This window comes from Ammospiza nelsoni, chromosome 18 (genome assembly GCF_027579445.1).
Source record: "Ammospiza nelsoni isolate bAmmNel1 chromosome 18, bAmmNel1.pri, whole genome shotgun sequence".
In the NCBI taxonomy this organism is placed as follows: domain Eukaryota; kingdom Metazoa; phylum Chordata; class Aves; order Passeriformes; family Passerellidae; genus Ammospiza; species Ammospiza nelsoni.
In genome coordinates, this window is record NC_080650.1 from 7,830,904 (window position 1) to 7,844,759 (window position 13,856).

A 13,856-nucleotide genomic window follows, 5' to 3' on the forward strand; every position below is an offset into this window, starting at 1 on the left:
TCTTTGAAGAGACACTGAAATACATTTTTGTGAAGAGCTGTATCCATATTAAGACACCAAGTAGGTTTTTCTACCCATTTTTTCTTGGGAGGTTCTATCCCTGCCCAACAGACCAGGAACACAAAGATTTTCAATTCCAGGCCAGAAAACATGTTTTAGTGAAGCGGCAGCCCTGGAAACTGCGCTGAGGTCTCAGGCTGAACATCCCTGGCTATCCCGGCCTGTTCCCGCGGCCCGGAACGCGCCTGCCGCCGCCGCTGTTTCCGCACCGCGGCCGTTCCCCGGCGCACCCGGCGGAAGGCGCGGCCGGGCCTGAGGCGCAGCGCAGGCCGGGCAGGCCGAGCCGCCGCCATGGGGAAGCGACAGCACCAGAAGGACAAAATGTGAGCGGGGGGCGCGGGGGGGAGCGCGGGGGGCCGGGCTGTGCGGGGCCGTGGCTGTGCTGTGCTCAGTGACCCTCCTGTCTCGCAGGTACATCACGTGCGCCGAGTACACGCAGTTCTACGGCGGCAAGAAAGCGGGTAAGGGTAAGGGTAAGGGTAAGGGTAAGGGTAAGGGTAAGGGTAAGGGTAAGGGGGGCGGGCCGCTCCCTCAGAGACCTGGGCCGAGCTCCGAGCCCTCAGCCCTCTGGTGCTCGGAACGGCCGCGTCTGTGCCGGATCAGCGTCCCCGCCCTCACCGGGACTGTGCCCGCTGCTGGGGCAGGGCCTGAGCTTTAATTATCACATTTAAACTCAGCGCTGTCCGACTGTCACAGCTCTGTTTTGAAGGTTTTCCGGCAGTGTAGTGTCAGTTCGGAAATGTTAGTTACAGTTTCGCAAGCTTTAGGGTATTTATCCTTGTCATCAGTAACTTACCACGGGTTATGTAGCAATATGTAACTTTCAAATGTTTCTTGATTATCCAGAATACTATGTATTTATTAAAATTTGTTGTGTGGGTTTTCTTTTTCCATAAACAGACCTTCCACGAACCAATTTTAGACGTTTATCATTTGATCACTGCAGGTAAGACAACAAATTTACATTATCATTATTTAATGACACACCTGTTTATCACTCTGTTGACACTGAACTAAAACCGTGTTCTTCTGAGGTAGTTACTTTCATTGCCTTGTGCCTGCTGTGGCAGTAGTGTAGCAAGAAAAAGTTGAATAAGAACTGAAACAGAGTCTGCATGACCCGTGATCAGTGTTTGCAGAGGTTGGAGCTGATGGCTGAAAGGATGCACAAGTGATGAAATAATGCAGAACAATTACTGTGTACGTCCCAGCCTTCCAAATCTGTGTCCTCAGGGCTCAAATCTGCTTGTCCCTGCTCAGAATATGTTTGGTCAGTCACTCACCTTACTAAGATAGAAATTAAGGTAGATTGAAGAATATTTCTGCTGTTTTTTTCTATTTAGAGTTTACTGCTTGAAGTGCAGAAGTGAAGGAGGAGAGTTGGTAGAAGTGAGTTAGAAATCCCTGTAGATTGGGTAGGGCAGGACGTTGCCTTCCACACCTGTGAGCTCAGAGCTGCCAGGACTATGGGAGCATCCCCTGTTGTGTGATTGCCAGTTACATCATGATTTCCACCTGGTTTTGCTAACAAGGTTGTGTTCTCTTTTTTCTAGTTTGTCTCTGCAGCCATTTGAGTACCCAGTTTGCACACCAGATGGGACAGTCTTTGACATCCTGTAAGTTCCTGTCTGTATTTAGCTTTATTTTTGTGTTACAGCTGTGTAATCATAATGTAGTCTTAGCAAGTTGGCAAAAACAGTCATGGCCATCAGTAGAGGTTTCTGATGGTGCTTGTCATGAGTTACTTTATCCCTTCTCTTTTCAGGAGCATTGTACCTTGGATAAAGAAATATGGAACCAATCCAATCACAGGAGAAGTAAGTAATGATGGGTGGATTCACTTGGATGGCTTTGCTTTCTTTATGCTCAGTTTTTTATTTAATGTGTTAGAGAAACAAAAATGCCTCAGTGAAAGCAAAATGAAGTTGAATGGGAGTGCAGTTTTGAAGATGTGTGGAAGAAAGGAAAGCGTTACCTCTATTTATTTTTTGTGATCTGGTTGTAAATGGGGCAGAGGTGAGTGGTTCATTTGTGTGAACTCTCAGAGTATCTTGCCTGCCTTCCAGCTGTGGCATAATGAACATCTGTACAGAGGGAAATACAAACTGTTGTTAATGCTGGTGCTGCCCAGAAAGCCTGACTGGTCATTGATGGAAAACTCTCCTGCTGTCTCATATAAGCACAATTCTGGTTCCTGCAGGGCAAGGGGCTCACACCTCTCCCTCTGGGATTAGATTTACAGCAATGTTTCCTAACCCAAAGGATATTTGGCATCATGCAGTTTAAGGACATTAATAGATGATATTGTGAATGGTAAGCCTGCACTACAAAATCTTCTGAGTTGTCCTGACAGTGTATTTCAGAAAGCTTCTGTCATGATGGTTCACCCACTTTGTGGGTTCCTCCCCCTTTTTCTGCATAAATGATAATTATGAAGGGATTACTGTCTGTAGCAGCATGAAATGGTAAAACACTGAATAAACATGAAGTACAGGAAATATTTCCCTGTTCGAATTATCTTTTTTCTGATGTGTAAAGTACATTGTTTATGAGGGCACAGAGGAAAATTTTAAGCAGGAACTGTTGCTTGAGCAACTGAAGTTTCCTCTGTTTCAGTGCGTGCAGTTACTTTTGTAGGCACTGGGTGGCAGCCCTTGCCCAGGGTTGGGGAGGTTTGCCGCTGCCTCTGGGCTGAGATCTTGTGTTCGATTAAAGATTTTTCCGTCACACAGATACGAGGAAAAGCCAAATACAGGTGTAACATTCCAAACTCTAAACATGAACAGCCTGATTATCTTCCCTCAGGTGTGTTTGTGCAATGGTGAGGTGATTGAAGGTCTTTCTTCACACATGTAGAGGCCAGTGTGTGTTGAGAAGGAATGAAATTACAGCTATTTCATTTGTTTTTGCCAGCCTCTCACCACCTTGCTGCTTTCTGCATTGGTTGGGAGTTTTGGGTGTTACCAGATCAGTTTCTTTCACTCAGAGCAGCTCATTGCAGACTGTGAACCATGATGTGGTTTAAAATTGCTTCAAGTAAATACTAAGCAAGAAGTGTAATGTGCCTGACTGTGTTGTGTAATGGGGAGAGAGGGAGATTGTGCACAATAAACTTGGTGAACCATAAATACTTAAATGAAGTCAGGCCTTGAGGCCTGTTAGTTTACCAGACTTGTGCTTCTTCCTTTTGCTCTGTGTCACTGTCTGGGAGCCCTTTCTTCCCTCCTCTTGTTCTGTGGTGGGCTGGTGCTGTACAGCTCTCTCCTCCACAGGACCAAGGTGTTCCAGATGAGATGGAAGAAAAAGGGGACACTTGTTCTCCAGAACAGCATACAGCCCTGCTGATTCAGCTCTGTGGAGCTCTTAAGTTGAAAAGTGGGGTTGAAAGAAGGATTGTGATTTAGACTTTGTGTCCCAGAGAGGTATCTCAGGTTTTTGGAAGAGTGGGGTGGCATTGGGCAGAAATGGGATAGGAATGCTGGGTAGGGGCAGAGGAAGTCAGTGAATTGAGCTTATGCATCTCTGGACTGTTCTGTCCTCTGTTGAATCAGTCACTGTATGTGCACCCTCTGTTCCCTGTGCACCTTGTTCATGGAAACCAGAAAGTATCTTCTGTAATGAATTGGTGACTTGGGGAAACTCAGGACTCTGGGTTTATTTGGAAATGAATTGAGCCAGATGAGCTGCAATGCCATGTTGTGTACACTGACTTATGGAGTTACTTTGCACAGGTTGGTGAAGAGGCTCTGGAGAAATTTTGCATTTATTTGTCTTGAAGTAAAAAATAGTCATGAAACCCTTTGTGGCTTGTACTTCTCTAATTGTGGTTTGCTGTAGGACAGATGCTTTAGAGAAGTCAATAGATACTTGGAAATGGGGGTTAATGGTGCACTCCTGGCACTCCCTAGCTCTGCCTTGTTTCTGAAGTGGAGCCCTCAGTGGAGAACTGGAGAGCCCTGCAGTCATTAAGATATTTATCTCTGCTGTGCTCCAGGGGGTAGGACTGGGCTAGTCTTTTATTAATTGGATGTCTGTGAACTGATCTACAAGGACTCTTCTGAATCCTAAGCTATTGGACCAGCCTTTGTTTTTCAAGAAATGCTGCAATGCAAATCACTGTTGACTTTTGTCTAAAATTTACCATGAGCTATTCTAGAAAATAACTTTAGATTTATTCCCCTCCTCCCTTTTTAACAATGCATTGTGGTAAAAAATGCTTGTTTTACTGCTACACCAATAATTTTGGAAGAAGCAGTGCATTTCTCACAGCTGAACTAGAGTCTGTCAGTTGGCATTGTCTCGCTTACTTTTTCTGTCAGCTTTGTCAGGACACTGCCCTGGCTTATCCTTACACTAAAATTGCACAAAAGAAAGTGGAAAGTGATAGTTAGCTCATTCCTTTTTATGACAGCAGCACTTTGGCTTCTTGGGCTTGCAGAGAGTTGCAGGCTTGCCAGGAGGTTTCACGTAGTGACGTTCTGACAGCCTGACCAGCATGGCCACACGAGGCAGCCAGCTGGGCTCAGGGTACCTGTTTCAAGGAGTGAGATTGGCCAGAGAATGTCTGCTTGCTTGGAATCTCAAGCATGAACAGATGACAGATCAGCATGCCTTTTGACAGGAATTTCAAGGAAAATTGGTTTTCTTTGTTGCATGGATATGTTATATGTGGGCTGAGCTATTTTTCCTCCTGTTCATTGTAATGTGTCTGATGTCAATACCTATTTTTTCCACTCTGGTTCAGTGACATTTTGACTGTGTGTGGGCAGGCCAGATTGTTGTGGCTGTACTTTCAGCCCCTGTAACCTTGGGCAAATATCTCTCTTCCCTTGGCTCAGAAGTAGTTACTGTCTTTGTCCCTGGTTCCTCCTTTTCTCTGGGAATTTAACTCTTTTGGACACTGGAAAGCCAGTTAATTTGATTGAGTCCAGTTAATTTAGCCTGGCCTATGAGTCAGGTTGGGAGACCTGAAGATGCTGTGTGGTGGATTTATGAGACTGAGAGTCCCATTTGTGGTCTGAATGAGGCAGAGCAGAATTTGTGTTGTGCCCTGTCTTGTGCAAGGTTGGGATCCAGACCTGCAGGCCAGAGAGGGTATTTTCTTCAGCATCACAAGGTTTTAGCTTCTCACTGTGTTAAGAAGGAAATTTTTTATTAGTGTTTTCTATATGTTAGAAAAGCCTTTTGCTTGGTCTGCCTCTGAAGATAACCATAAAGAGGAGTCTGGTGCATATGATGAAGTAATAGAAAGCAGAGCCACTGACATGGAAAATGAGAACCAGCTTTGGAGTCAGAAGGCTAAAAATCCCTGGCTTTTCCCAGTGAGACATCTGCCTTTTAAAAAGAGAGAGCTGGACACAGAGCTTTGCTCTGTGTACAGTATAAATATTTGCTATTTTTCTCCCACACCCTTTAATCCTGTATTTACCAAATGAAGCTGACTTGGGGTGAAATTATGACTAACCTGATCAAATAGTGGCAGTACAGGTGCCTGGCTCCTGCAGCAAGCCTGTCTGATCCAGGCTTTGGGAGCACCAGAGAGCTTGTACCTGCAATGCCCTGCAGCAGTGACAGCCTGCAGTGGACACCTCCTCCCTCCAGCACTGCTCACTAGGAATGTAAACAGTGCCCTTTTTTCAATCATTTGTTTGAAGTAAGGTCGGTAAGATGATGCTTGCCATAATAATTACAGGCACTTTCAAAACCTGTAACTCCTTACCCACAAAAGAAGAAAATTGCAACTACATCTGTTGTTTCAAAACTTGGGAAAGCATTCTCAAATACATTCCTTAAGTAAATTTATCTTCCAAATGCTGATGGCTATTGTTACTTCATTTTGTTGTTGAAATCATTATTTCTTTTCAATTTGATCAAGTAGATTTCAGTGAGTTTCATAGATCCCATAGAAATCAGTTTTGCAGTGAAGCTTGCTGACCTGGTTTAATGAAGAGGATATGAAAAAATTGCTTCTTTTACTGTTGATTTGTTAAAAACAGTAAACTTGATTTGTTAAAAACAGTAAACTTTAAAAATGAACAAACAACCTTGCAATGTTTTTTTTTAAATGCACTAAAAAAGTCTTTGGCTATCTAAGTAAGGGAAATCCTGTCTAAAAAGGATGCAGAAACTGGAGCAAAGGTGAAACTCCTTAAACATAGAAGTGTTTTTACCATGTTTGTATTTTGAAAGCATAGAGATAGAAATAGAAAACATTGATAATTGTTTCTTCACCTGGGGAGTGAACATAATGAGAAACAGGGCTTAGGTATTTTTTCTACTTTTGCAATATTCTGAATAAAGAAACTGTAGTGTGTGAGCAATGTGGGAAATACCAAGCAGGAACAGGTACTAAACTACAGTTTAAGTTCTAGCCAGGACTTTATGTTTCACTACAAATTGCTTTCCAACTCTGTCACATAACCAGTGCAGGGTCCCTGTGTTTTCGGAATGGATTCCTGAAAGTGGGTTGGATGAGCTTCACACATGACTGAGTCAGAGGTGTGGAGATCACAGTCACAGACAAAACTCATGGAACTCTGAGTCAAGTGGAACCAATCTCAGGCCTCAACTGGGAGGAGGACAAGTTCCAATTTCATGTGACCCTAATGGCTAAATCAACAGTGACAGTGGCTTTTAACTCAGTTCATATGGTCTGTGAGGTAATTTACTGCAGATTGCTGCTTTAATTGTGTTGTTCCAGGTGTGTTTCTAGATAATGAGCAGCAAATAATGGATGTCATTAGCCAAAACCCTGTGGTTTGAAGGTGCCCTCTTTCAGGGCAGTGTAGCAGTGTACACTGTCAGGAGAATGCAATAGCCATAGATAATGTGCAGTGGGATGCATTTTCAGAGTGTTTGTTGAGACCTTTCTGTAACCTGCTGGTAATGTTACCCCACGATTCTGATGATCATCTAAAAATGGCATGTTGAGGCAGGAGTCAGATTTTCCTTGTGCTTTCTCATCTTTTTGTCTTGAGAAGTTTTCTTCATTTACTGTTTCCAAAGAGATTGTGTTAATTTGAGCATTTTCATCTTTTGTCTGGGTACAAAATACCAGCAGGAAAATGCTGTGGAGACTTCCACAGGCAGGCTGTGTCCACATCACTCCATATCTGGAGTCTGGGACTGTCTAATTAAGAGCTAAATAGTTTGACCAGTTGAGATAATTTTCATTATGTAGAGCTCAGGAGTGAGTCATATCCCTCTCACATTGTTTTTTCCTCAACAGCAGAGCACAGCACCTGAAATCCAAGTAGTCTGCTGTGTTTTCTCCTAGGGGCTTTGGAAATGAGTGATCATTTAGGTGGATTGGTAACTTCAGGTCTCATTTGGGTGTAATATGAGTGATGTATAAATGAGAATTTTAATTTTTCTCTAGAGAACTCCTTTCACATACATGTCAGAAGAAGCTGGCACATCTTCAGCTTTGAAATTCAAAGTATATTTCTTAATTTGTCTGATGCAACTCAGGTCTTCAGATATTGCAGAAGTTTAAATGTCAATTGCCCCCTTTTTTTGCCTTTTATTTAACTTAGCATATTTTCCCTATATATTTGAAATGAGGTTTTTTTCCTTGTTTATTTGTAAGAAAAGTTTCAGTGTGGGGTGGAAATACAGTTTTTTTCTGGGTGAGTAATAGCTTATTACAGAACAGAGAACAAAGCTTACAGAAATAAAGCCAAGGGAAGCTTTGTTGTTGAAAAATGATTCAGACAAATCCATCTTGGTTTTCATGTGCTGCAGAAAGAGGAGTGAAATGATCAGGAACAGAAAACTGGGAGACTGTCTGAGGTCTTTGCCTCTCTCAGTCTGCTTTGCAAACTGCGTGCTCTGTCTTGAACCAGTGTTTGCTTTTTGCCTGCTATGGCTGCTGAGAGTTTTTGCTGATGGTTTTTCATCTGATACATATCTTCTGTAAATTTTGGGTTTGACCAGCTTAGTCTCATTTGTATTGGTGCCAGAATTGTGCTTCTCTCTGTTAGTGTTTACAGCTGTGTGTTTTGCACGGCAGAATTAATGCTTTCTTGACATTCTGTTGTTGAGACTTGTATTTTCCTGTCAGATGTTCTTCATGCCTTTAAGTTCTCCATACCCTACATGGTCATGGTTCTCCTCCACATCTGTTAAATTTTAATATATCTTCTTTGAACAGAGTTAATCTCAATCATACACAGTAAATGCTGTGTGAATGCCTGGTACAGTGGTGGGAATATTTTCTAATCTCTTCCTGAAATACTTTGATAATGTCTGATATATTACACATGATAGTGTAAAACCAAAAACCATTTCAGTGTGTATGTGTTGAGACAGGAAGGGTGCTTTGAGAAAATGAGAATTTGTTGTGTTTTCTTTTGGTAGTCTGGGTCATTTCAGAAGCAGGTACAAGTTAGAGTTAGCCAGAATGAGCAGTAGTTCTTCCTTTTCTCTTTGTTTTGTTGTTTCCAGTTAAATGTTGCTGCCTGTATTTCTGTGGGCAGCAGCAGACTCCTTTCAGACACGGGTGGTTACAGCTGTTGTCATTAAGCATCTCTCTCCAGGTGCATTTTTGTCTGGGGCAGCAGACACAGGCTGCTGCTCAAATGCCCAGAATCCACTTTGAACGAGCTGAATTCTTCAATATGCAGCAACTGAGCCATGTCGTCTTACCTCATTGGCCTCAGAAATTATTAGCTTTTAGTCAACAGTCTAAACGAGTTAATATTTGACTAGTGACCATAAATTTTCAAGGCCCCTGGATGGAAACATATGAGGACATGGTTTCTGCCCTGAGGAGTGACCGCAAAGTCACGTGGCATAATGAAATGGTCATAAAGCACAGGGGTGATCAAGGGGATGAAAATCCCACTGAGTTATGTTCTGACAGATAACTCCTTCTTTTGTTGGGTTTTCTGAAACTTTCCCTCTCTCCTTTGTGTGGATAGCTGGTTCTTTCTTTTCCCGAGTTGTTTGTGTGTTTTACAGTAGTGCACCCAGCGCTACTAAGAGTTAGCCTTTATCTGTCCTAAAAAGGGGATTTATTTTTCAATTCCCTGTATCTTTGGGAAACAGTGAGGGCAAAGAAGATGAGATTTGCTTCTACTTACTCTTCAAGTGCTTTATCAAAAAAAAGACATTTAAAACCCTCCAGTGTCATGAGTCACTGGCCAAGCTGCTGTTCCTCCTTCACACCTTGCTGACTCTGGTGGTGATGGGCAGTGTTTGATCCAGTAACTCACCTCTGGGCACAGGCAGATAAACGTGTCTACCATTATTTCTAATGCATTATGTCCCTTACAGAAAAAAAAGTATTTACATCTAGGTTTTACAGACTGAACAGATGGTCTCTCCTTTTCCTTTCTCTGTGTTTTGATGTAAGTGTGCACATTGGATGGGATTCTGTGACTGTGACACTTGAAAAACTAGCAGCTGTGAAGCGCTCTAGCCTTAAATGAGATGCAGCATGAGGTTTCCCACAGATCTTTGCTTGCCTGTTTTTCACTAAAATTGGAGACTAGATTTTTGGTGCTTCTGCAAAGCTTTATTTTCCTTTAACTGTGCTGTATTTGGCTGTGGATCTCTGGATTGGTAGACTTTTGACTGAATTAGGACTGCAGGTTTGAACTTGCAGTGCAGCTACATGTCTTTTTCTCATGGTAATTTCTGTTAATGTGCTCTTTGATAGAGCAGCATTATTGCTGATATCTGTGAACCATGTGTGTTATCAAGCATATCTTTATGGTTCTCTGGACAAGGCTTTGGTGACCATATGGTGTCAGTTTAATTAACTTTTAAATATGTAAATACAGTGATCTAGAAGTGTGTAATGAAGGATCTTCTGTGTTCATTTCCAATCTAGCTCAGCAGTACATGAAGACTGCAGTTAAACAGCAGCTTCATCCAAGAATGTGAATTGAGGGTATCTTTTTAGCATTAGGTAGGCAGCTGTGAAAAATATTGAGCATTTTTGTTGTTGAATTAAACATAGAAATAATACCTGGAATTGTGAGACTGTTCTGGCCTTTTGGCTGCTGACCCCAAATTTTTAATGGATTGTTAAAATACATATAGAAGGCTTATTTTGTTAAAACAGTGCTGCTGTTTCCAGTTGCAAACCCTTATGTGTACGCTTGAGGATTTCCAATGCCCTTTATCATCTTAAATCCATTTTAAAAATCTGAAATAAGTAACATTACACATGGAGTTATTCCAGTACTATTCATTGAACTCATGCCCCACTTTCTTGGGGAGATTTTATAGCAAGGGAAATTGTGAGGGGGCTTCTTAAAATGGGAAGCTGTATGTAAAGTTACATGTAACAGGTCTCATCTTTAAAGGAACAAGGAATGTAATACAAAGTTCATTTGCTGTTGCTAAGTTTGGTAATTGGTAGGCAACACTGCATTTCAATATTAGTATTTGTTCTGGCTTTCTCTTCTCCTTGAGGTAACTCTGTGTTTCTTGTTTTGGTGGGATGAAAAACCATCAAATGGCCATGCCAGCTCTGAATGGTTTTTGACCTCATGTTATCAGCCAGTTCAGATGTGACACATTAATTTTTCCCTGTGTAGTGTGTTGGTCTTGGCTGGACCCCAGGCACTATCAGAGCCCCTCTCTCACTGCCCTCCACAACTGGACAGAGGAGAGAAAATGTCACTGGGGGTTCATGGGTTGAGATAAGGGCCAGGAGAGATTTTCTTCCCAGACGGGTTATTCCAGCTGCCTTAGCACCATTTCTGATTGTCCATCCTACAGCTGGCTGAACACAGTGGAACCTTCCAGCAGCTTCTCACAGAAGCCACCCCTGTAGCCCCCCACTACCAAAACCTGGCCACAGAACCCCAATACCAGCTTCCCTGGATTTTTGTGTGTTCCTGAGAGAGGCTGTTCAGTTTGTCTGCTCAGGGGGTCCAATCCCCAAGTCTGAACATTTGAACACTTACTCAGTTGCTGTTGGAAGGGTGGGAAGGTCTGTCTTTGCTAAACACAGCCTGTGCTCATGTCACCAGCTCTGCCCATGTGTGGATAGAGAATCAGTGGAGCCCTTTTTGATTGCTTTTTGGGCTGGTGCATATCCAGCAGGGTCAGAACCTTATTAGCAAGAAGAACGTGCAGGCCCAGACCAAAGGGATTCAGCGAGTGTAACTAATTGCTGCGTGGGGATTGTAGGTCATATCTGCATGAGACAGGCGGCCATGGCAGAGAATGATTTCATTGGGAACAATGGGCGTGTTCCATCCGGAGCTGCCACAGTGCCCCACTGACCCCCGTGGCTCGTCCATCACCCAGCCTGGCTGGCAATAGAGGCTGCTGCCCTTTGGGATCCCGCAGGGCCAGCGCTGTCAGCTGACACCGGCGCGCGCGCAGGCGCCGGGGCCGCTCGCTGCCGCAGGAAAGTAGGTCATGGCCAAAAGTAGCCTTGGCTGCCTGTGTGGAAGTGTGCCTGTGAGAGAGGAGTCAGCTGAGAAAAGAGCTCGCACGGGTTTGCGTTTGTTTTTTTTTAGCCCTTCCTTGCTGTGGAGCAGCTGGCACTACGTGCCATGAAATGCGTCTGCTTTCCAGTATTTCTGCATAAAATATTTTTAGAAGGGAATATGCGGCTCTTATTTCTGCTTAAGGGAAGTGGCAGATGCTTGTGGCCTTTTCATTGTTATTAGGAATTTAGAATTTAATTAGATCAAGTGTTTTTAATAAACACTTTTTTTCCTCTTGCTTTTTTAACTGGAGCGTGGCTGAAACTGGATGGTGGGTGTGTGTCAGGGAAACTGAGGTTGAAAATAGTTTTGAACTTGAGCTATGTATGCAATATTTGTTCTCTCTTAAGGATTATTAATAATAAAAAATACATGAAAACAAGTACTTTAACTCATTTTAGGATTCATTCACTCCTGCTGTCTCTTCCTGTGAAGATCGGCGCCCATTTGTGGCATAACGGTCATTGCCATGGCAACAAACTGTGTGATGGTGCTTGGAAAGCTTTGACTTTTGATGGAGAATAAATAAAAGGAGATTCACCCACATGCAAAATAATCCTGTTTTCGTGTGAAATGAAGAACTTGAGAAGAAAAAAATGATATTACACAGTTTGCTTATATCCTGTCCTTTTACACTTTCCTGGGTAATGTGTAGGTGTTTCAAAACTGAACCTCCTGGCAGTCCTGGTTGTGGACTCTCTCCTTTGTGACTGCTCTGTGTGCAGTGGCCAGGTCCTGTAGCCTGGTCTTGGGCCCTGAGCAATCCTTTGTAGCACATCATCATCTGGTTTTGCTGTTCTGAGGCTCCAAAGATTTTCTTTGACAAACCCTAAATCCCCCTCTTACCTTGCCACGCAAGCTGAAGGAGCTGCTCCAAAGGGTGTGAGTTGACAAGCCCAGGTCACTTCTTCAAGAGAGGCCTGATAGAAGGCCAGCCTGTGGCAATAAAAGTTTGTAATATTCATACAGCCCTTCACTACAGAGTTCTCACTCCAGGCAGTATTTCAGCTCCTGTATGACAATCACTGGTTTTTTATTTACTGTTGACATAAGACTGTGTAAGTGCTGCTCTCTGTAGGGAGCAGATCCAGCACAAGCAGCTGATGCACCATGAGTAACTGAGGCTGAAAAATAACCTTTTTCCATATTATGGAAAGATATGACCTGAAATACCATACTGTTTACCTGGGCACAGAGTGAGAGTCCAAGGACTTGACAGCACTTCTAACAATACATCATAGGGTGACAGATGAAAAGTGCACTGCAGCTTTTGCTACCTTTAAAGTCTGCACAGCAGTTAGTCTGTCTTTTCTGTGACATTTTTGTCAAAGTATAAATCTGAATCTTCAGTCATGCTAAACTGTTTCTTACAGTACTGTTTTCATTTTTTTTTAAAGATGCTTATGTGTTTTGGGCATAGCTCAGATCTGCCAGGAGGATAATTTAAGGACCTTGCAATTATTAATTTTTCCAGTGGTTGTATTTGTAAAGAAGCTTTTTCTGAAACATAATTTTTGGGCTGTTGCACAACATGTGTACAGATGGATGCTGCTTTGTGTTAATAGTTGTTTAGGTTGAACAGATCTGTCCAGGATCAGATGTTCATTTTGGCAACGCTGCAGTTCCCCTACTACTTCTTTGATAAATTTGTTCTTGTAAAAAGATAAATAATTAAAGCTCTGCATTCACTTAGGCATTTCAGACTGCCATTGCCTTTGCAGCCATTGCCTTTGCTGTCCTTCTTTGTACCCCAGCAGTGGGCAGATATTGGAGTGGTTTGAGGGTTTTTTTTGAAATCCACTTAAGGAAAAGCAGCGGTACTGGTCTTCTATCACATAACTAAATATAACCAAACCTGGCCTCTTTTTTCTCCTACTAGCTCTCATTGCTCTTCCTGCTAATAAATTAGAGAGCTGGTTACCTTTCTGGCAGCAAATGAGCCTGCCAGTTGGTTGAGAGCAATTTGAGAAGCGCCTTCCTATAAACGAATTAGTCCAGCTGTCATAACATGTACTCTGTAAACCAAGAATATGAATTTTGATTAGGCACAGAAAGCCCACTAACTTAGTTTCACACTTTTCTTTGTTGTTTTTTTTTTCCATAATGATTGAAGTAGCAGTGTTGGCACCAGGGCTGGCAGATCTCCACTTGTAGCTGTTTCTAAGGAGCTGTCTGGGTTATAAAAACCTCCCTAATCTCTTCAGGTGCGTGTTTTGAGAAGAGAACTGATTGTTTCTTTTAAAAGGCCTGTGCTGTGTGTGCTTTTAAGGATCCATTTGGCTGTGAAACTGTCTCTGACAGCTGATACAATCAAAGGCTCTGTTTTTTAGAAGTCTCAATCCTGAC

General features: G+C 42.7%; 1 protein-coding gene across 1 annotated transcript in view; it reads left to right on the forward strand.

Annotated features, from left to right (window-relative positions):
* Positions 1-295: 295 nt before the first annotated feature.
* Positions 296-13,856, forward strand: part of PPIL2 (peptidylprolyl isomerase like 2) — a 68,146-nt gene continuing 54,585 nt past the window's right edge. Inside the window, exons 1-5 of the mRNA XM_059485332.1 lie at positions 296-383; positions 472-521; positions 961-1,006; positions 1,614-1,676; positions 1,826-1,877. Of these exons, the coding sequence (XP_059341315.1) occupies positions 352-383; positions 472-521; positions 961-1,006; positions 1,614-1,676; positions 1,826-1,877 (243 nt within the window). The 5' untranslated portion in view covers positions 296-351. The remainder of the gene's footprint in view (positions 384-471; positions 522-960; positions 1,007-1,613; positions 1,677-1,825; positions 1,878-13,856) is intronic.